Here is a 21,078-nt window from a genome sequence, read left to right on the forward strand (position 1 = left end):
AATAATGGTTTCATTTCCATCAGAGAGAGGTATTTCTGTAGCTCTCCTTTCTCTCGCTATCTTCATGCAAGCAGTCATGAGGTCAATAATATTACAGAATATTAAACTGTCATCAGCTTGGAAATACCTCCATAAACAGAACCCACAATGAGTTTAGATATTGCTCTAGGGGAGAAAAAAAAAATAAGTATTGTAGTAAACCCAGCCTTGCAACAGGGTAGTCAAAGCACAAAAGCGGCTTATGAGCAAGTAACTAAAAAACAAGTGAAAGAAGAAATTACACTCCAAAAAAATAGCAAGATTAATCTCGTGCATTCAGCAGGAGAACAATTCCAGAGCCCTGTTCCTTCTGCACCCTTGCTTTATTGGGAGGTCCTAGGCACGCTGTTTGCTGCCTGGCCTGAATTACCGTTCTTCCTCACGACTCAAAGGGTCTCAGCTGGTCTGCTGCTGGAAATACCCTAATCCAGGGTCTTCTGTAAACTGAGACCACTACTCACTATGGGCAGAAACAAAGAAACAACTTGTTGCTGGTTTTGATTTGCTTAGGGATTGTATAACATCAAGTACTGCTTGAAATACAGCAACTGTAATACAGAAAGACACATGCATTACCCCAAGCATTTCAGGAATAGTGCAGATCGTGCTCCTCTCTAACATCCGTGATGGGCTGATACCACTCCAGTTTGACACAGATGAAAGACATCAACATGCAGGTGAACGTTAAGTATTTTTTGAGCTATCTAGCTGTATTTAACTAAAAACCACAGGTAAAGACAAACACAGAATTTCTTAGATTCTAACCATTTTTCAGCACACAAATTACTCAAGTGACTTTTAAAAAAAACCTTTAGTAACAGGAAAACAAATATATCTAATTTCTGCTATCTAATTTCTCACATCTATTTTAGGAAGCAGAAGAACAGAGTTACAGCAATCACACTACTATACTATTCCACCCACATTTGGAACGTGAAAAACATAACTGAAACCCAGCAATGGGGCTTGAGGCACTTTTCAAAGTCTGGATCTGCAGTTTACATGCTAGATACGGACTTTCAGAAAAGATAACTTAGGTTCAAAGGAAGCAAAGAACTCCATAGTACAGATTCCACAGCTCTGTTTTAGTTGCTCAGTTACTCTGATTTCTTCCAGCACCTTTCTCCATGTTCATCGCCAGCTCCACCACGTTCACCTCAAGCCTGAAGCCCTTTCACTGTATCTATACTATGGTCTGCTGGGACTGAATGCGGCAGATGCTGGTTGTACAAGAGCAACCCTTCCCTTGTTTCACATGGGCCTATATATTTCTCCATATTCTTACCTTTCATCCTACACGCTGCACTGACAGAGTTACTTAATTCAGCCAACTCTGTATCGCTGTCCATTAAAGAGAAACTGTATGAAGGAGTCAGGATTGCCTCCTGCTTCAGAACACCCATCTTCAAACATGATGATTTCACGAAGAGTAGTTTTACAATTACTTAATGCTTCATTAAACCTCTTTTTTTTTTGTAAAAAAACACAGTGAATCCTTGTTGTGGTTGCAGAGGGCTCAGTGGCATGAGCTGGTAATGCTGAGAGCCCCTCAGGTCCTTGCTCTGAGGAGCAGGCAGGGCTTGCCCCATTCCCAATGCAGCTCCACAACCCAAAGCCTTAGAACCCCCTTTGCAGACGTGGGGCTGACAGGAGGCCTCTCCTGACAGGGACAAAGCTCTGCAGGAGCCCAGCTGCCTGCTATGCAGCTTTCTTACAGTTTTTAGGCAAATATAAATACAGATACAGAAATGTAGAGATAGATACTTATATCTGAGGGCAAGGCTCAGAGCAGAGGCCCACTAAGAGGCAGGTCCAGAGAGAGGGAGAGGCTCACACAGTGGAGGCCCATAAGATTACGAGGTCCAGGCCAAAAGGAAGGGGGAGGCAGAGAGAATGGTGGCCCACAGAGGGGGAGGCCCACTGGAGAGGGAGGGGGGGAAGCAGAGCCCAGAAAAAGCGTGAGGCCTGAAAGCATGGGAAGCCACTAAAAACATGGGAGGCTCACATAGTGGAGGCCTGTAGAGAGTTGGGATAGCCCCAAATTGTTGGAGGCCCCCCCAAAAAACTGGGAAGCTCAGAGACTCAAAACCCACAGAGGCTGAGAACAAGAAGTCAATGAAGCCCAGACAGCGTGGGAGGCTTACACATTGGAGCCCCCAAGCGAATGAGGCTCCAAAAAAAGGGGAGGCCTCCATAAAAGTGGGAGTCCCAGAAAATCCCAGCCCATGGAGCGGGAGGCCCAGAGAGTCAGGGAGCCCCAAAAGCATGGGAGACCAAGTGAGGGGGAGCAGGAAAGGGAGGGAGGCCCACAGAGGGAGGCCTGAAGCAGCGGGAGGCTCAGAGGATAAGGTCCCACAGAGGTGGACACCTAGAGAGTCAGGGAGGCCCAGAGCCCAAAGGAGAGCGGGGAGGCCCAAAAGAGCAGGATGCCCAGAGAATCCCAGCCCACGGGAGGGGAGGCCCAGAGGGTGGAGACCCAGTGAGAGGTGGAGGCCCACACAGGGAAAGAGGAGGCCCAGCCCTGCGGACTGAAGGCCCAGCAAAAGGGAGGCCCCCAGAAAGCGCGTGTGCATATATGTATATACTTATACACACAAGTAGGTATAGATATGCCCATATACATGGTGTGCGTCTGAGCATGCACACTGCTATTTCTTGAACTTAGGCAAAATCCAACCACAAGAAAAGCAAATAAAGAATTTTTTTCCAGCTACTCAGCTTAGAAGCTCCAGCTTGGCTTTCTCCAAGGGTCACAGTGTCAGCATGGGCTGCTAGAGATACCCCTTGTCTCCTGCTCCTTTCCCTTTTGTCACGACCCTCTGCACTGCTTCGCTCACTGAACACACCTCTCCTAAAACATGTGGCTAAGGCTCCCCCTCGCCCCAGGACACACTCCTCAGCGGCCACCCTGCATGTATCTCTTGGATGTCAGTATCCATCAGGGGTTTTCTTTGGTGGGCTTTTTTGAATGCAAGTACCTACTTTCAGCAATCAAGAGCTTAATTTTCATAACTATCCCTAATGAAAAGCAGTGGTTGCTATTAACAGTTTAAAAGAAAAATCCAGATTTATCCAAATCCTTGGAAAAGCACTTAGAACAAAAACTACAAAAAGACAGAATTTTCTTAAGTATTCCTATGCTATATTTCTTTTCACCACATCACACTATAAAATCTGAACACACCCTCGCCCCATATATGGCAATAACAGGAAATACACACAACACAACACCTGAAACCAACTCAACTATTTACACTGGATTTCTGAGTGGCTGCTAAGGCTATACTTACTCTTCCTATCTTCAGTGACCCTCCATAAAGCATTTCATCTTGGATGTTTAGTGTTGTTCTGTTGTTTCCCAAATAAACCGAAAAAAAATTCAAAGCAGACAGAGTTTAATTATGGCCTAATTCATTATTCAGGAAATATGTGAAACTGACTGTCTACATAGAACTGTACGAAGCAAATAAAATTGAAAATAATACTAAAAAGAGCTAAGATTTTTTTTCATCTTTTTCAGGTGTGATTATTATTGTGTAGCTTGCACACAGTGAACAGTAGAAAGGAAAAAGAATGAACACATAAGTATGCAGAGCAGAATGTACTATTTTGAGTCTTCTAGTGGTAGCAAATTTATCTTCCCCCCAGTAAACCCAAATGTCTCACATAATTAAGTTGTAGATGTTTGCATCATGAATTTGTTCTGTGTGGTGCTGATCACCTTGCTGCTTGTAAATGGGCCACTCAGCCATTTCACTCCCCATTCTTTACCATCCCCACCCACAAATCCTTCAGATACTGAGCAACGAGAATATCCTGTAACTGGCCAATCACAGGAAGCGTGACCTCTCATCACTGGTTCAAGGTACATTTGCACAAATTGACTCATTCCTAACAGATGAATATCAAGGTCTTACCTTTGCAGGTGAAGCATTTGATGTGAAAGTGTCTGGCCTGAACACGGAGTACTTCACCTTTACATGGCTCCCCACATTTATGGCAGTGGATGACTGGCTTTTCAGAGGGGTGGTGAGGCTCCTGAGGATGGGCCACTGTAAAACACAAAAATATGATTTAAACCCAAAAAAGGGTTTAAATACAGCCTTTCCATAAACCAGTAGTTTAAGTCATTCCCATCAACTACTACCTCTTTCCACTGAGGCTGCCATGGAAAGACAAGAAAAATTCCCTCCGCAGTTTCAGTGCCACAAAGTGTTTCAGACTGCCTAAGCTTTTCTGTCCAAGAACATGAGTGTGTCTAAACCATTCAATGAGCACACAAAGCAACAAGAACTGGGCTATTTTAATCCAAGAAAGAATACAATCCAAGCAAAAAGAAAAGAAGGAAAGCAATTCCAAATCATGTTTTGGGAAACCAGATGAACCAGGCAGCCTGACTTTGCATGCAAATGACTATATTAAATATAAACTACAAACATGTCTATTTTGCTACAGCACATACTTAATACAGGGAAAGCACATCTGTAGAGAAAAGCAGCCAATGTTATTTGTTTCTACTCCCACTACTTCTAGCAGAAATGACTCTCTGCATGCAAATTAGAGATATTACGAGTAGACAGAAATGACCAAAGCATCTGTAGTATAGTCAGGGAGACAAAATTCCAGATACTGATAATTGATCAGCTATCCCATAGCCCTGAGTAGAGCTTCGACAGGAACAGGAAAGGTTTGTGTCAGCTTTATTGTGTATTTCATTTTCATAATAAAAGTTTTATTGCTCCACATTTGACTTCCATAAAAAATGTTTAACTTTCTCTTCAGATGTGTCTTGTGTCAGCTTGAGGCCCCAACAGAAATGCAAGAGTGTAAGCTAGAGCAAGATTGAGCCTCAATTGTACTGTGTGAAGTGAAAAGTATTACCCAGAATGTTCCCAAACAAAACTATGTTCCTTCAAATCTCCCCCCCACATCCCGTTCTAGCAGTAGAAAGTTTTCCTCCTTGTAATATTGTTCTCTGACTAGTGATGCTCATCAGAACATTTCTGCGAAAACATACCTCTCTACCCACGCCTCTATCTTTGTACCATTCCTGTCCTGCTTTTCCTGGCCTGCAAAGGACTGACTGCTCTCACTGTCACTGGGATACACCTGTCACTGGGAATCATCTTTGTTATTTTATCTCGGTGTTTTCTGGTGCTCTTTTCCTTTCCTGTTCAATTCCTGACATCTCCCCAGCCAGGATTATGCCTTTTTTCAGGTTTCTGCTTATGCAGCAACATAACAGATACCTTGCTCATATTTATTGCACCAGTTTCCTCCCCTTCCTCAATGAACTTCCAGGGAAAAAGCCTCATTGCTTCATGAAGTTCTTCTATATTACTCTCCTTTATGAGTGCCTTAGGGAAGAAGTGCTGCTATCATTCTGCATTATATAAATATAAGATTAAGAATTAAAAAGCCTAATATGTGATTGCAGGAGTAACAGCATCAAGAATTGAGGCCAACAAATATTCCAAGCAATAATTTCTGCTGCAAGTCTAGCCAAACTAACATGGCAGCTGCTACTTTGTTCTTCACCCCCCCCAATCTTCAAAGAAAAAGTCTGAATTCTTCTACTCAAGCTCGAAGTTTTGAATACCTCCTCCTCTGGTAGCCTCATTTCAGCTATTTCCCTTGAACAGTTATTGAGCCCATACTGGTGAACAGAATGCAGCTGGCAATGCCAACTAGTATTTTAATTAGCAGCTCTGTTTAAGTAAGAGCCCAGTAAATGCTTTGCCTTGAGTGAACCTCACCTCATAGTCTGCAATGCAATACTATTTCTGGACTGCAAGTTATTATTCTTCCAAACAAGACTATAAACTATTAACTTGTAACCAAGGAAACACACAGTTTATGCAATGAGAAAGAAAGAAAATAAGAGACAAACATAGAGACAAGTGCTAGAAAATTAAATTATCATGAGGAAAAGTCCCTCTCAGATCGAGACAGCCTGAGATGGTCCTGATGCCAACTGAAGAAAAGGTAACAGAATTTTTAAAGTTGCTCAAATAAGGAACTGGATCAAGGATTTGGGCAAATGTTCCCCAGGACTTAAATGCTGCAGCGTGAAATCTGTACCCACAACATTCTGCTCTCTCAAACTCGCATGTGGAGGACACCCTAACATATTCTGCATGCCAGCATCCAGATCTTCTGGTATTGATCTGAAAGACAAGATTTTGCTTTTTACTAGAGAGTAAATAAATTTTTTCAAGATTGGTCAATGATCCAGCCTCTTTCTAGTTCTCCCTTTACAGACATTTAAATGAATACAAATACTGCTAGTTGCTATTTCCAGACTGATCTCTAAAGTGAAGCTAATTATGGTGCTTGTCTTACTGGCCTCAATTTGGCATTGTAGGTCAAGATTGAGTAATTGACTTCTGCTCTCCTGCAAGGAATTGCCTGTAAGATTTTTCCTTTGGATATATGCAATACACACAAGGCTTCTCCATGGCAGAGGTAACCCTTTATAGTCACCAGTGAGGACAGAACAGGGAATTAAAGAAAAAGAAAGAGAAATACCTTTAAAAGCAGCTTATTTAAATGTTTCTGACTGAAGTCCAGCCAGCTTATTGGACACGGAAATTGTGAGCTGCTTTGGGTCCGAAAACCCTGAGCTAAGTGCTAGACTCATCTCCTTACAGGCATTTCACATCTTGAGACAGTAAATATTTCAGGCTCTTCCTGCATCAACCCTCCCCACACCAACTGCATGCTAGAGGTTATATTCTCAGGCATTGTGCACCAGCAGCAATGGTGCAATAAGGCAACTCTGTATCATGACTAAGACAATAACAGACTCCAGCCAGTATAATTAGTGACAGGACATTAATTTAGGATCTGGATAACCCAGGTTCCAATACCTGCTCCACAACAGATATCCAGGCTCTTTGTATGGCATGCCCTTAACTCTAAAGGACTAAAGTCAGACAGCGAAGTTCAGCTAAGTCTCTGAGCCTGTAACCTATCAGCTTAAAATTAGGTTATCTGAATTTTTTAGTTTCTCCGTGTCTTGAGTGTTCCTGACTGTAAACCAAGTGTAACGGCACTGTCAGCCTCACCCCACTGTGAGAATACATACACAGGACAAGGTTCCCAGGCACTGGGATGGAAAGAGTCACATAAACACCTAAGACAGTAAGTCAGTCCTGATGGTCTCAAGTGCCCCATCTGCCATATTTCTGGAAGCAGCATTCACTGGAAAGTGCATGAGTGAACAAACACTAATGTGAGGAGCTGCGTTGCCTTTAATGAAGTTTCAAATCCAAATACATTAACACCACGACTATCTTCCAAATTAAAAGAACATAAATTAACAACTTTCTGAGGGACAGATGCTACCAGAGCAACACATTCTTCGTTCAGTACTGGGGCTCACAATTGTCTTCGTATCATAAAGTGCATACTTACTGCATGGGTAGTGTAATATAAACACAAGTCAAGTATTTACCAATTCCAATACACTGATGTGAACTGATACTTGTCTACACGTAAATCACGTCAGATCAAGTCAAGATGTGTTTTTCTATCAGTTTAGCACAATCAGTATAACAAGGTGCATGGATCTTTTTTGTGTAAGATTAAACACAACATATCGGTCTAGCTCACATCAGCAAGCTGCAGATGTCTACTGACACAATGGATCTAGTTTCAAATAAATGTCATTCCATCAAAAGTACCTAGGCTACCAAGTGAACTGTTTTTTAAACTGGCTTTGGTTACACTAGTGCAGTGTCTACACTTGAACAAGGGATGCTGGAAGCAGGCATACAGATTAAACAGTTCAACAATTTCTTTGAATATTTAGTCTTATTTTTATTGCTTCAGCACTTTTCAAGATTAACTATGAAAGCTACAGTACCTGTAGAACTCTAAGCTGTCACAGTCTTTACAATCTTATGGAGACTAATTACAAGAGATCAACAATAAAACTTTTCCAAAGTTTCAGGTTGCTTTATAACAGTTTTAACATCCAGTGCTGCTGGGCACTGCCTGGAGACATTTTTTTTCCTTTATTAATGAACATACGTGAGCTACGTAAAGGTGAGCCATGTAAAGGTGTATAACACGAGATATACGCAGAAGAACTTTTCAAGACAAGCTACGTCGAGACTTCCACTCTTGCTTACAAGACCAGCTTAAATGAATACTTAATGCTTTCTTACGCTCATTCGGGTTTCCAATAAGACTAATCAATGCCCCATTAAATATCCAGTTTACCCAGAGTAACATGTACACTGACTGGGACAACTGGGAAGCCTGGATCACATTGTTTAATTCAGGGGGGGGAAAGAAAAGAAAAAAAAAAATCAATAGCACCCTCTTCTATGAGGAACACAGTGTTTGTCATTGGAATATTGCTTTGTGCTAACACCACTCCATAGATGCATCACCATGATTTTTGTCATTCCTTACATTCCCTTGTGAATCATGCAATGTTCATTTCATTACATTTTGCAACTGCACTATATTGATGTAAATTCAAAGCAACTCTACCAGCTTGAGAGTACTTATTACTGCATTTTACCCAAACATCTCAAAGTAATCCCAGATCTGCAAAGAAAAAGAAACTATTAAAAAGAAAAAGAGATAGAAAAGACCAACAACAACCCAATGTTCACATGAGAAACCTAAGGCACTTTCTGAGCGAAATGAAGGAACTAATTTGCTGTGCAAAGTTTAAAACTGTCCTGTCAGTGTTTCTTTACGTAGAGCAGATCACTGTACAAAGGTTTAACAGCAATTACATGCTTTGCTGAATTAGCCAGAAAAAGGACCTCAGTGCTCATACCAAACCCTTCTGAAATGGAAATTACAGCAACTACCTGAAGAGTAACAGTTGTTGAATCAAAGAAAACAAGGAAAAGAAACACTGCAGCCTCCCTTATTGGTGATTCTCTCCCTGAACACAAAACTGTCAGGAAACCAAAGATTCAAGCTAAGTGACTCTTAGCTGCAGATTCCTGCTGGCAAGACTCCACGTCTCTGCTACAAGCCACAGAATACTTTGGCTTTTTATTGGAAGTCAGAAAGAAGCTTCTGGGAAATGCCTTGCTATGCGTATGCTGCAAAGCAGAGGTCACAGCAAAATAGGCTGGGTTCAGTTCTGCTCTAAACTGAAGTAAAACGCATCTTCCTCTAAATTTAAACAGGAGGAGGATATGGGCTATTGTTCTTTTAAAAGTGAATTTTTGTACTTTTCACATCTGTGTGCCTACCTTCACAAATAAACTTGGAGTTATGCTCAGTCAACTCCAACGATGTTGTAGCAGGTGTAACTTCAAACTTCATGCTAGGATATACAATTTCTATGACTTCTACCTCCACAACCTCTGGGCAATTTTGCATAGCACTGAGAACATGCTGTGCCCATAGCAGCATAGGCAAGAGGACTCTCAGGATTTCACAGCTGTGTCCTTTATATCTTGAACAGTGGCCTAAAACAGACTGCTTTGAAATGCTAACTTTCAATTGGCTGCTGTGTTTTTTTTGGCTGAAAACTGAACTATTAAGAAGGAAAATAAAGCAAAAATTTAATGGCATGAAACTATTGCATGGTTTTTTGCTAGCCTGCTTTAAAATTTCCTCACTCCTTTCTGCTTCCGGGAATGAAGGTAAGATGACTGTGCTAGAGATTGCCAAGGCACAAATGCAATCAAATCTTAGTACAGGCAGCAGTGTGCTCTGCCTTCTCTCTCTGTAATAAATGATATGACTTTGGAGACCATTTTTTAAATTAATTTACAGGATTTGAAGTTCAAAACTTGAAGGTTTTACAATTGAAATTCCCTCAGTCTCTGACACTGACAAGTGGCTGTCCTGTAACTCCAGCTGGACAGCAGCTTGCTTGGGACGGGGCAGAGGTAGGCAGGTAGGCACTCTGCAGAGGACGACAAGCTGTGAAAAAAAGCTGTTCTGGGATGAAAGGAGCTAGATAGACACCAGACAACCAAGCTCAAGAACCAGATCTGGCTTATCACTTCTTCTCTGTGCTCTCCCTGTAAAGAGAGGAGAAGAAGTAATTTTCTTTGTGCTTCTCACAGATGTTCACATCTGCAACCTCTGGTTTGTAAAGCCTGTCTGTCTATAGCCTGTACTCTCTGAGGAATTCCTCTTTTGTAAAAGCCCAGCACAGTGAAGCCTTGAGAAGTTACTGAAATACCTATTAAAAAGAAGGGATAAAAAAATGCAGTGTCATTTTGCTTATCTGAAGATTCAGTTCTTGAATCTTAAATCTATAAGAATCCTATCAGCTAAGGTGACCAAACAATGACTGAGACTGAAATCAAACCTCCCAGCTGTCAGGGACAGATAAAGAAGTTACTGCAGTCACTAGCCACAGGTATCAGACAGGGATCTTTGGGAATTCCAGGACAGCCTGGAAGGAGCCACTCCCATAGATACTAGTGAGCTGCATGCCTACACATGTATGAAGAAGCCTAAGGCAAAATCCTAGACTGTAGCTCGCTCATACTACTGCCATTCAAATCACATCTGAAGAATAATTTTAAAACTCTCTCTTCCTGTAAATTTATCTGCATTATTCCTACAGTGTGCCAATTTGCCTTAAAACTGTTTTCACTGTCTACATATAACCAGAGTAGCTATTTTTTAAAAAGGCAGAAAAAAATCTCAGACTTGTAGTTATTTGCCATAGTTTTTAAATGTTTTCTGACATTTTCTATAACAGTATTGTTATTTTCCCTTTACAAGTAGCCTGCTGCTGAAAACAGCAGATGCAAACAGGACCACAGCAGCAACGACAGCACTGCAGGACAGTCTCTCTTTTGGCACTGTAAGAGCTCGTGCCCTAACCATGGTGATACATGGTACATACATACATGTGAGAGCATGCCAGCTGGCCAATGCACTCATACTGGCAGGGCAAGGCACCAGCAGCTCTCTCCCACGTGAACTCACACTCCTCTTTTTGGGGTGTTGGTGGGATGAAAGTTAGAGCTTAGCAAGTAGGGAAGCGCAGGAAAGATGGCTGGATTATGGGAGAAAGTCATGGAAAGATGGATAGCATAGCCCACACCTGTTCTGGTGTAGCTCCAGAAAGAAGTGCTACTAATCCCGCTGTCCTCTCTCTCTGGTCTTATTCTCTACTTATTTAACAACAAGAAGACCTAAGAAAAACTGATACTTTTCATATGCATCCTATGTAATTATCACCATAACATACGCTTCTCAGCCTCAGTTCTTCAGCTAGAATAAACAAAGTACACCAGAGATATCCATCCTCAAAATAGCATCTCATGGCCAGATGTGGGGCTGACTACAAGGCAGTAGTGAACAGGTTTGTATCAATTCTCTCCGCACCACCCCCCACACCCCTTGGCACATACTGTAGCAACTAAAAGATTTTCACAAAACACTAGACAGAGCACAAGGCACACATCCAGCCTAGAAATGGGGTGCATTGCTACCTTGAGAAATAGATTCTTTAAAAGGAAAAATAAGCTATAAATACATTAACAAGTTTAACTAGTCAAGATAGGATGGTAAGTTAGGGTAGTTCATAAGAAAAACATTTGAGAAAATGTTGTAAGTAAAGATATCAATTTGCATTAGAATAGGATGTAAAGATTTCAATACCAGAAATCAAATTTCGAAAAGAAAAGATGAAACATATACTATTTTAAAATAAGAAAGCCAGTATTTAAATACTTTCCTAAATATTTGTAAGCATGCATAACACATGGATAGAGCTAATGCAGCTAACAGTATGAAATAAAAAAATTTAGAGAGACGAATGCCAGGTAATAACCCAAAATATTAACAACTGTAACTTGAAATCAAAGTGAGAAGACTCCTATGTTATTTGCAAAGAAAAATAAAAAGCTTTGTGCCACTTACACATACCAACATGTAAAAAGGGTAGGAAATAGTGAGTTTTAAAATATAGCAGGAAAAAAAAAATCACATTTGTTTTGTAGTTTTAGAACACAACACAAACATGCTTATTTTCTCTGTATTTTGCCTGCTGTTTCCTATCCTTCTCCCATCGCTCTTCTGTTACCTAGAGCTTTAATACTGCAATTAATTCCCCATAGAACAGTCTGCAAGATCAGGACGTAAGGCCTCAGCCCGGTAAGATTTATGTATATGAATGGCTCAGTATTAAGGGAAATATTTAACACCAGCGCCTGCTTGATCCTATCTGAAAAGTGATCACCTTCTACAACATCATACACAAAAAGTCTGTGTGCTCGAATAAATCTATGATTGTTCTGTGATTAAAATAAATGTGCTCGATGGATCCAGTTTGCCATGCTTTTGATAGTGATTGAGAGATTAAGAAAATTTGGTTGCATTTACTTAAGAGTTATAACCTGACCGGATGCACTGAGGATTACACCACAGATTCTGATATTCTATAGCTTTAGTGTACAATTTTCGGAGTTTCTCAGTGACAAAGCATAAATCTTACTAGTTTTCAGTAGGTTCTCACGCCTGACTACCTGGGCACCTTGGGGTATTCTACTCGTGCTTCAAACCCATCAGGAGCCTGAGCACTTTCTCAGTTTGTCAGGTACAAACATACCTTTTGCTAACTCCGCTCTACAATCCAGTTAAACTGTAGCAGTATTTTTGATGCTGTTCTCAATACAAAAGCTTCAGAGCCTATTTAGAATAATTTGTCATTCTCTAAAACAGCAGCAGGACTATCCTTCATTTGCTGAGCAACAACTTCCACCATGGCTGTCCACGCGTGTTTGCCTGTGGTCACTTGGTAGGTGAACAAGAGCACATTCTAGAGCATCTATACTGTAGAAACAAAACGACTTGACAAAATTATTCCATTTATATTTGTTACATGACATATCTTACATGACGATTACTGTTTAAGAAAAATTATAATCCTTTCAAAGAAGAGTCATGAACAGCTTGTTAACTGAGTATGATCAGGAGTTGTTTTAAACTCAAACAGAGAAAGCAATAGGCAGTTTTAAAACTACTTTCAGTAATGAAAAGGCACTAATCTTACAATGAAGTATGCAGCAAGCTAAGACGTGCTGTGAAACAGATGATGTTGAAACAAATGTTGACTAAGCTAAGCCAGTCTTTGAATCAAAAACTGCATTACTCAACATGATTGTTAACAGATGGATTACTGATTAGTGGTTAGCCAACCAAAGGGAAGAAGCATAAAGTAAATTTAGTCTGCCATGTTTCTACATTAGTACAGAGTAATTTGTCATGAAACAGATCATGATACAAATTGGGCGATAAAAAGATAGTGAACCCAGACTGTCTTATCTAATGTTCTGAGAATGCCCTTATTGGTCTTCACCACACCTGCAAAAGTGCTCTGCAGTTACTTACACAACCGACTTACTAAGGGACAGTATTTCAATATAATCAATTCACCCTTCAAAACTCCTTACTGAAGGGTTGGAGGATCACGCTAAGCATATGTTTCTCACACCTAACATCTGCAAGTCTGTAACATTTAGCAACTGTTTTTCAGCCTTGCAAGTGGTAAAATAATTTTGAGTTATGCCTTCAACACACTCGCCATACACAAAAAGATCCTGTCACTATTTCAAAAGAGTAGTTTGGGTTGTTTTGGTTTTTTTTTCTAACATAGGACAGGGGTACTAAGGAATTCCAGAGCTCCTAAGAGTTCTCTGAGCAAATGTCTCATACGTATCACTTGATGTCTCTATCAAAATCTCACTCAAAACAATGAATAAACAGAAGTTTCAAATTATTCACTGCAAATCCTCAAGGATCCTCAAGGCTACACGAAAGCAAGTTACTGAATTTAGCAGAAAAAGCAATTCCTTTTTCCAGACAGCATGGAAATTCTGGCTTACCGATGAGTGGTGGTTACCCATAATAGCACTCAACTGTCAAACAGGCCTCTTCGCTACCTTAACAGCAACCCACGTGGGGATTTTAGTCAGCAGCGACAAACGCTAGTTAGAGTTCCCCTATGCTTCCTTTTTTGAGGCTGCCAGAAGCATTGCATACAGTAAAAAGGTTTAAATTATCTTTTGCGGTAAGTCAATATAAAAATGCTAATTTAAAAAAACAATTCTTCCTCTGTTTACCCTGAGATTATCTGAGGAGGACCACTGACCTATTTAAGACAGTGGTCTCCTAGATACCTTTTGATATCTTCATAATGGCATATCACTGCTGCAGTTTGATGCACGCATGAAAAATAAGGGAAAGCCTGCACAGAAACAGGCCTGTCATAAAGATCTTTCAAAACAGAACCTGTAGAAAAATCTCCCCTCAGTTACCACCAGCAACCTCACCAAGGGTTTTGTACAAGACCCTTGCAGAGACCTGTCCTCAGCCATTGTTTTTAAACCATGGAAGCTCTGTCCCCCAGATCCTTCAATCAAGGATCCTTTAAATGCCCATCATTCAGTATCGCCCTCACTTCTGGCATTTCAAAGACTTAGCTACACAGCCTCAGACTAAAACTAGACAGCCACATTCATGAGCAACATAACTCTTCATGTGGCTCCTGACTCCCAGGATAGGTTTGCCATATACAGAGCTGGTAAACCAGAAATTTCAGAGGCCCTGCCCCATGGTTAACTGCCCATCTTGGCACCCAGACTTTAACTTGCAGCATAGAAGTTAATTCCTTGAGGTATATTATTTCAACAATAAATAACAGTGTGCTCTGAAAGTCTATCAACATTTAATGCTATGTGGTAAATGGACTGTCATAGAGAAAGCATTAAAGACCAATACAGAGCTCCTGAATATAGCCTGCTCCTCTGGCTAGCATTTCAAGTGCTGGATAGCAAGTAGATGCTCTCAAATCCATCAAATCCTGTTTTGAGGTGCCTTTGGAGAAAAAAAATCCACAAATGCAACTGCTTCTTTGAACAGCCAGGCCATTTATTGAATCTTGTTTGACACAGCAGGAATAAAAGATAACCCTTACTGTTCTGCAAGGCTGCATTTATATTTGGATCACTTCTTTAATCTGATATCATTTTAAGATCCTGCTTCTGTACCAGACCCTGAACTAATACAAAGTTCTACAATACTGCCATGTAGATTATACTAACATCTGTGATATCAAACTGGTGCTAACAGCACAGGGAATTAGAGAGCTATCCCGTTGACACTGTTTATAGATCCTTGCTTATTAGGCTCTTGTATAACATAAACGCAACCACATTTCACTTCTGAACATTACTTGGTTTGACCCTTATTTTAGCAATTGTTCTTCACTATGCAGCTTTGAGGAGTTTTCTGTCTTCTTGCTTCTATTTTCCTGTCTATATGGAACATAGTAACAGATAATACATACGATTGAGCTACACAAGGTATCTATGATTTCTGGGTTTATAGCACTTTATGATAAACCCATGTAAAAGCCAGTATTATTTCTCTCATTGTCTCTTGCACAACAATACAGTGAACATACAACACAAAGACTGCCATTAATAAAATAAATGACTTTGCTGCGAAAATATCATAAAGCCTCCAAAAATGGAGTCTGACTTTGAGACAACACTGAAGCACTACTTAGCTTTAAATCCCAGTGATTCAATTAGACTCAACAAGATACTCTGCTGAACAGAATAGGCTTAAGACAATGCCTGAGTGTTCTCCTCAGCCAGATCCCTAGTGAGCCTGAAAGCTATCCAGGCTCAACGAAGGCAAGGATTAATCATCCTTTTGGGGATACTGACTGCTCTCTAGGTGGAAAACCAACTTTGTTATAAATAATCCTTTTTAAATTAGTTATGGATTGCCCCCAGAAACAACGAAATCTTGTTCTTTGCTTTCTCCCACCCAAAGGGCACAGCACATTTTGATTAGTGGAACTTGGCCTTTTCCCCTGGTATGCATTAATTTTTCCATAAAAAGAATTGACTCTCCAACAGTTGCAGGCCAAATTATCATCCTAACTTCCAAGTTCTTTCCCACCAAGCTTCCGACCTCCTCTCTGGAAAAATATTTCTTTGCCCTAGCTTAGCATATTTTAAACATGCACAATTTCACTATGCCAAGACTCCATCTTGAAAAGCCTTGCCTTTTGAATTCTTGTCCAAGAAAACCAATAGTATTATTTGCAGCCTACTCACTTGTATTCAGCATAACCAGCAGGGCTTTGGTAGTGAGGGTGCTGCAGTGGTGACTGCTGTAGGAGGTGATCATGGACTGCACTGTGCTGGTCATAGTTGGTTCCAACCAGCTCAGTAATGGACAAAATGAACTCATTGCACACCAAAACAGAGGAGCACATAGCGCCTCTGCGAAAATACACACATAAAAAAGGGCAGTAAGCATTGAAAGGACAGACACTTGGTAGGAGATGTGAGAAAAATGCCAGAGCACCAGGGATGCTGGAAAACGGAGGAGACACACGAGATGATAACACCAGTGCAGGAGACACACCAAAGCAGGGGTAAACGAGAAACAAAATGATGCCAGGGCAGGAGGGCCAGCAGGGCTGGAGAAAGGTTGGGGCAAATGAGCTGCCCCAAGCAGGGACAGAGAGGAGATTCAGGAGGAGGTACGCCTCTAAAAGCACTGCAGCCAGCAGAGGAACCCATGGTGAAATAACTGAGTAAGGAAAAAGGAGCAACAAAATGAAAGGAACAACAGCGCACTGACCCGTCTCCTGCGCCACCCTCACCTCACCAAAGGTACTGAGTATAATGTATGGCATGGGGACTGGAGACCAGAAAGGCAAAAGAGAAGTGTCCAGAGAGAAGCTGAGGCGTGTTTCTTCAAGTGTGTGTTCGCTTGCTTTTATTTTCAACACAGGAATCAGTAATTAAAAGTTTGTTAATTGCCAATAAATTAAATTGATTGAAAGTCCCCTACTCAAAACTGGGTTTTTTGGCCCGCAACACTCACTGTTTCAGATGGAGGAACAGCTTAACTGCCTGTACCGCTGTTTGAACCCATGAACTCTGTGGTCTCAAATTTAATGATTAAAGCCACTAAGCTCTCCCTTCCAGTGAGATCAACAGCAAAAGTTCTCTCATTTCTCAATATAAAATAGCTGCCATTGTATCTTCAGAGACCTGGCTCCTACACGCAGCTGGGATGCAAGGAATGTATGGAATTTCACTACTGGGAAACACGGGAAGCCATCAGGCATGGCAGGACTGCACACTGTGCGTGCTTGACTCCTTGGATTTGAATATTTGTACCCTCGAAGAGCAAAGTGCTCTTTAAAAAAAAAAAATCTCCAGTAAACATGCAGTGCCTGAGCTGGCATCTCCTTGGTTATTTTTGTTTCTCTCCACATCAATGCTGCACACCAGAACTGCAATTTGAAACCTAATATTAAAAATAAATTTAGAAAGAGAAAGTACAGAACAAGCAACACCATACATTTGCCAATAAAACCATAACTCCTTTACAGTTGTTTTGTCTTAAAAAAGTAATAAGATGTTTATATGATATTCATATACCACCGGATTTTTTTTTGTACAAATGGAAGTCGTTAAATCCCAAGGCTAGGATTTCCTTGTCATAACTGTGAAACAAAGCAAAAGAAACTCTTTGCTCCAAAGACCTCTAATTCAAATAATCAAGGCAGACAAGAGGAATGTTCTTATCCTCATTTTACAGATTAACACAAAGAGACCAAATGTCTTTCCCAAGGTCACCCCAAGAGTCTCTAACACAGAACTGTTCTATAGTGTAGTTCTTTAACTACAAGAGTATTTTTTTAACATCTACTGCTACGCATATTTATAAAACGCCTTTTCTATGGCTTGTACAAGGTAGCACATTGACTTAATCAAAACAAAACCCAAAAGCCCAGCCCCAAAAGCAAACTGTCAAGTAGAACTAAATTTAAAACTAAGTAAACTAAAGCAAAAAGAAAATAAAACTCCCCAGTCCTGACCGTGCCAACCTGTGATTGCACAATCTTGTCATGTGCTCCAAAAGCAACAAACTTGGAGACTTTCCCAGGTCACTTGGGGTTAAAAGTTCCAAAGTCATGAGTTCAGATCAAGACTATGTTTCATTAACAACCATGACATTGAGACAGTGTCAGGACCCAAATCCCATTATTCATTATTTTCTTGATTCACACTGGGAATAAATGTTAAGACTGAAAATACACAGAGCACTGGAGAGAGAGTCTTCCAGATAGAGAACACCTTTCATTTAACACACAGGTAACATTTTGCATGCTTTTCAAGGATAATCCCATCTAAAGCAGTTCCATTTACATCAAAGGAAAAAGAGTAAAAGCTGCTTTGGAGACTCATTGCTCTCGGGATACACAAATGGAAAAGACAAGACTGGAGCTACTGCAAGCATAAAAACAGTCCTCTTGGTCATAACCCTAAGGGGTATCAGTATCACGCTTTATCAAACGTATGAAGAAATAACAACAGAGAACTGAATCTCTCTGTAAGACTGAACTAGACCATAGGCCAAATTATACGAGAAATGTTAACATTTTGGTGAACGACATTTTCTGTGTTGCTAACAGGGAAAGCCAGCACCAACTGAATACCCCCAGAGACAGTTGGGAGAACATGGAAACACAACTTAGCTTACTGCAACGTGGTACCCAGTAGGTGCCAGCACCTGCCCTTCAACAGAATCAGTATGTGAAGAACAGAAATCATAAAGCCTCTGTATCTGCTCCCTTAATCCAAAAAATCTTCAACGCTTCCTCTTTTCTCCTCTTATCCTTCCAAGCATGGAGAAGTTTGGCATGAATAGATACTCATCCACTTTCATAGGTTTGCCTATGTATGATCCATTCCAAGATCTCATCGGGTACAAAGCTGATTCCAAACATGCTTTCACAGACTAGCAGGTGAATGCTAGGACAGTCTTCTTATCAACTGGTCAAGAAATCAAGAATCAGGGCTAAATCCTCAGCTTATGTGAACTAATGGGGGTAAAAATGAAGCTATAACACTTATATCATCCAACAACGTGGCTAGCAGGCTCACAAGTCACACATCAACCTCAACATAGAAGCACTAAGAATGCAGATTATTCAATATGGGTATTAAGTTACAGAAGAGAATTAATAGCAAGACATGCATACGCATATGTAAACTTTCTTTCTGTTAAAGGATATAAAGAGAGAAAGTTGCCCTTGGATGCAACACAGTGACAATAATTTAGCTGAGTAACTAGATAATAAGGGCTCATAATTGGAAATAGATAAGTACACAGAGACATGAAAATGTGGTATGAGTCAGACATAATTTAGGAAGCGCCATTTGGTGTCAGCAGAAAACACCCTGGCCTCAGGATTTTTTTTGTGTATGAACTGACCAGGCAGACACTGAAATCATTCTACAATATGAGCATAATGAAGCATGCTAATTTGCTAAAAACTGTTACTAACTGTTTTGCACTCCAGTGAATTGGAATTGCATTTTTTCTAGTTGAAACCAGCCCCTCCAGTGCCTAGTTAACATGTTTATGAACTGCCACTGGACTGAACGCATTTTCAGCTTGTTCAAACAGCAATTCAGGCAGTGGCTGGAAGGGAGGGTACCAGCTGTACTGTACCGGCCTGCACTTTGCAAGTGTATCACTCCAGAGTGGTATTTGTAGCAGCTTCAAACTAACAGTAACTCTTGACCTTCTGACTAAAGTGGGGGAAAAAAAAGAACAGAAAAAAAAGCAAGGAACAAACAAAAGAAATAATAAAAAAAACTTTGTTGGAGAAATTAGCTGAAAGTAATAAGGTAGAAAAGCAAAATACTAAGCAAGTACTATCCTTTCTCACTCTGCAGCCATGAGATATGAAATATCAGTAATAGTACAACAAAATTAAAGATGGCATTTAGTTATTTTAGTCCATTATCTGTGTGAACAGAAAAAAAAATTTCATATCCAACATCAATATTCATAGCCATTGTAAATAATGCATTAAACTTGGTGGGGAGGGAAAAAGGAAGCAATTTAAACACAAGTCTTTTGCACATTTTCAACCAATTATTGTCAAATTTTCCCATTCTTCTAGGAGGTTCTCTCCCTCACACTTTTTATAAAAATGATGGGCTTGTTTCAATTTTCTTACAGCTCTATGACACCTTTCATGGTGTAAGATGCTAAAATTGTATTTACAGAGTACTTCTAACGTACAGCCCCATGTGACACCAGGAGTCCAACCAACTAAGCATCAGCTGGGTGGGGAGCAGTATCAAAGGATCAAATTTGAATGCACAGCTAAAAAGGCTGCACATATTTTATGGACACTTCAAGAAAATCAGCAGCCCAATTTCAAAATGTGTCTTAGAAAACAAGCAACAATTATGATAAGGTGAATAATAATTCACTTACTTTTCTGTGGCATAGTTGATTCAAATGATTCTGAATCTTGCATTTTCAAGGATTTGGGGTGAAACTTCTACTTAAATCATCCCTGGTATGGCTTGCTGATACTGGTAGCAGGTCAACAGTTCACCACTGACATTATAAAAATTATCCTGTAAATCTGAAGTAATGGATCTCAAATCTGCTAAGCAGCCAATACTATTTATGCTGGGCCAGTGCTTTTCATCAACAAAAATTATCAGTAGACTGTATAATGGTTATGACTATAACTCTCTTGATACATCTGACACACTACAGCAGGCTATCGAGGCATTTGTCCTGCTCTCTTCAATCTAAACATCTATGAAGCTAAATTCACTCAATTTATTTCATTTACACCATTAAAAAAAAATCTGAATATGGGTGTTCAGAGTTGAAAAACTGCTCACTCCTGCTCAACATCACTACTTCTTATTTCTGTTTCTTCCCTAGTTTGAATTTATCCCACGTTATCTTTTACAGAACCCTTAGAAAAGTAAAGAATAGAGGCTAAGTCCAAATGTATGTGACAACGTAATGCTCCAAAACCACACACCACCCACTACTCAAATACAATTCAGAACTTATTTCACATCTTCATAATGCAATAAATGATACAGACCACTATTACTGCAAGAAAAGACCCCACAACCATTCCTAAATTCTTTGACTAGTAAATGCTTCAGTAGGAGGCTTAAAATATTATTTATAGGTAACTGAAACCGGTATCTAATTTACTGCTGCAAAATTCAAACA

The 21,078-nt window shown here is 40.3% G+C and overlaps 1 protein-coding gene across 9 annotated transcripts in view; it reads right to left on the minus strand.

Moving 5' to 3' along the window:
* The window catches only part of ABLIM1 (actin binding LIM protein 1), a 210,759-nt gene that overhangs the window by 111,299 nt on the left and 78,382 nt on the right, over positions 1–21,078 (minus strand). For all 9 annotated transcript variants that reach the window (XM_068400205.1, XM_068400198.1, XM_068400199.1 and 6 more), the window contains exon 2: positions 3,957–4,091. In XM_068400205.1, coding sequence (XP_068256306.1) covers positions 3,957–4,091 — 135 coding nt within the window. The remainder of the gene's footprint in view (positions 1–3,956; positions 4,092–21,078) is intronic.

This window comes from Nyctibius grandis, chromosome 4 (assembly GCF_013368605.1).
Source record: "Nyctibius grandis isolate bNycGra1 chromosome 4, bNycGra1.pri, whole genome shotgun sequence".
NCBI lineage: Eukaryota > Metazoa > Chordata > Aves > Nyctibiiformes > Nyctibiidae > Nyctibius > Nyctibius grandis.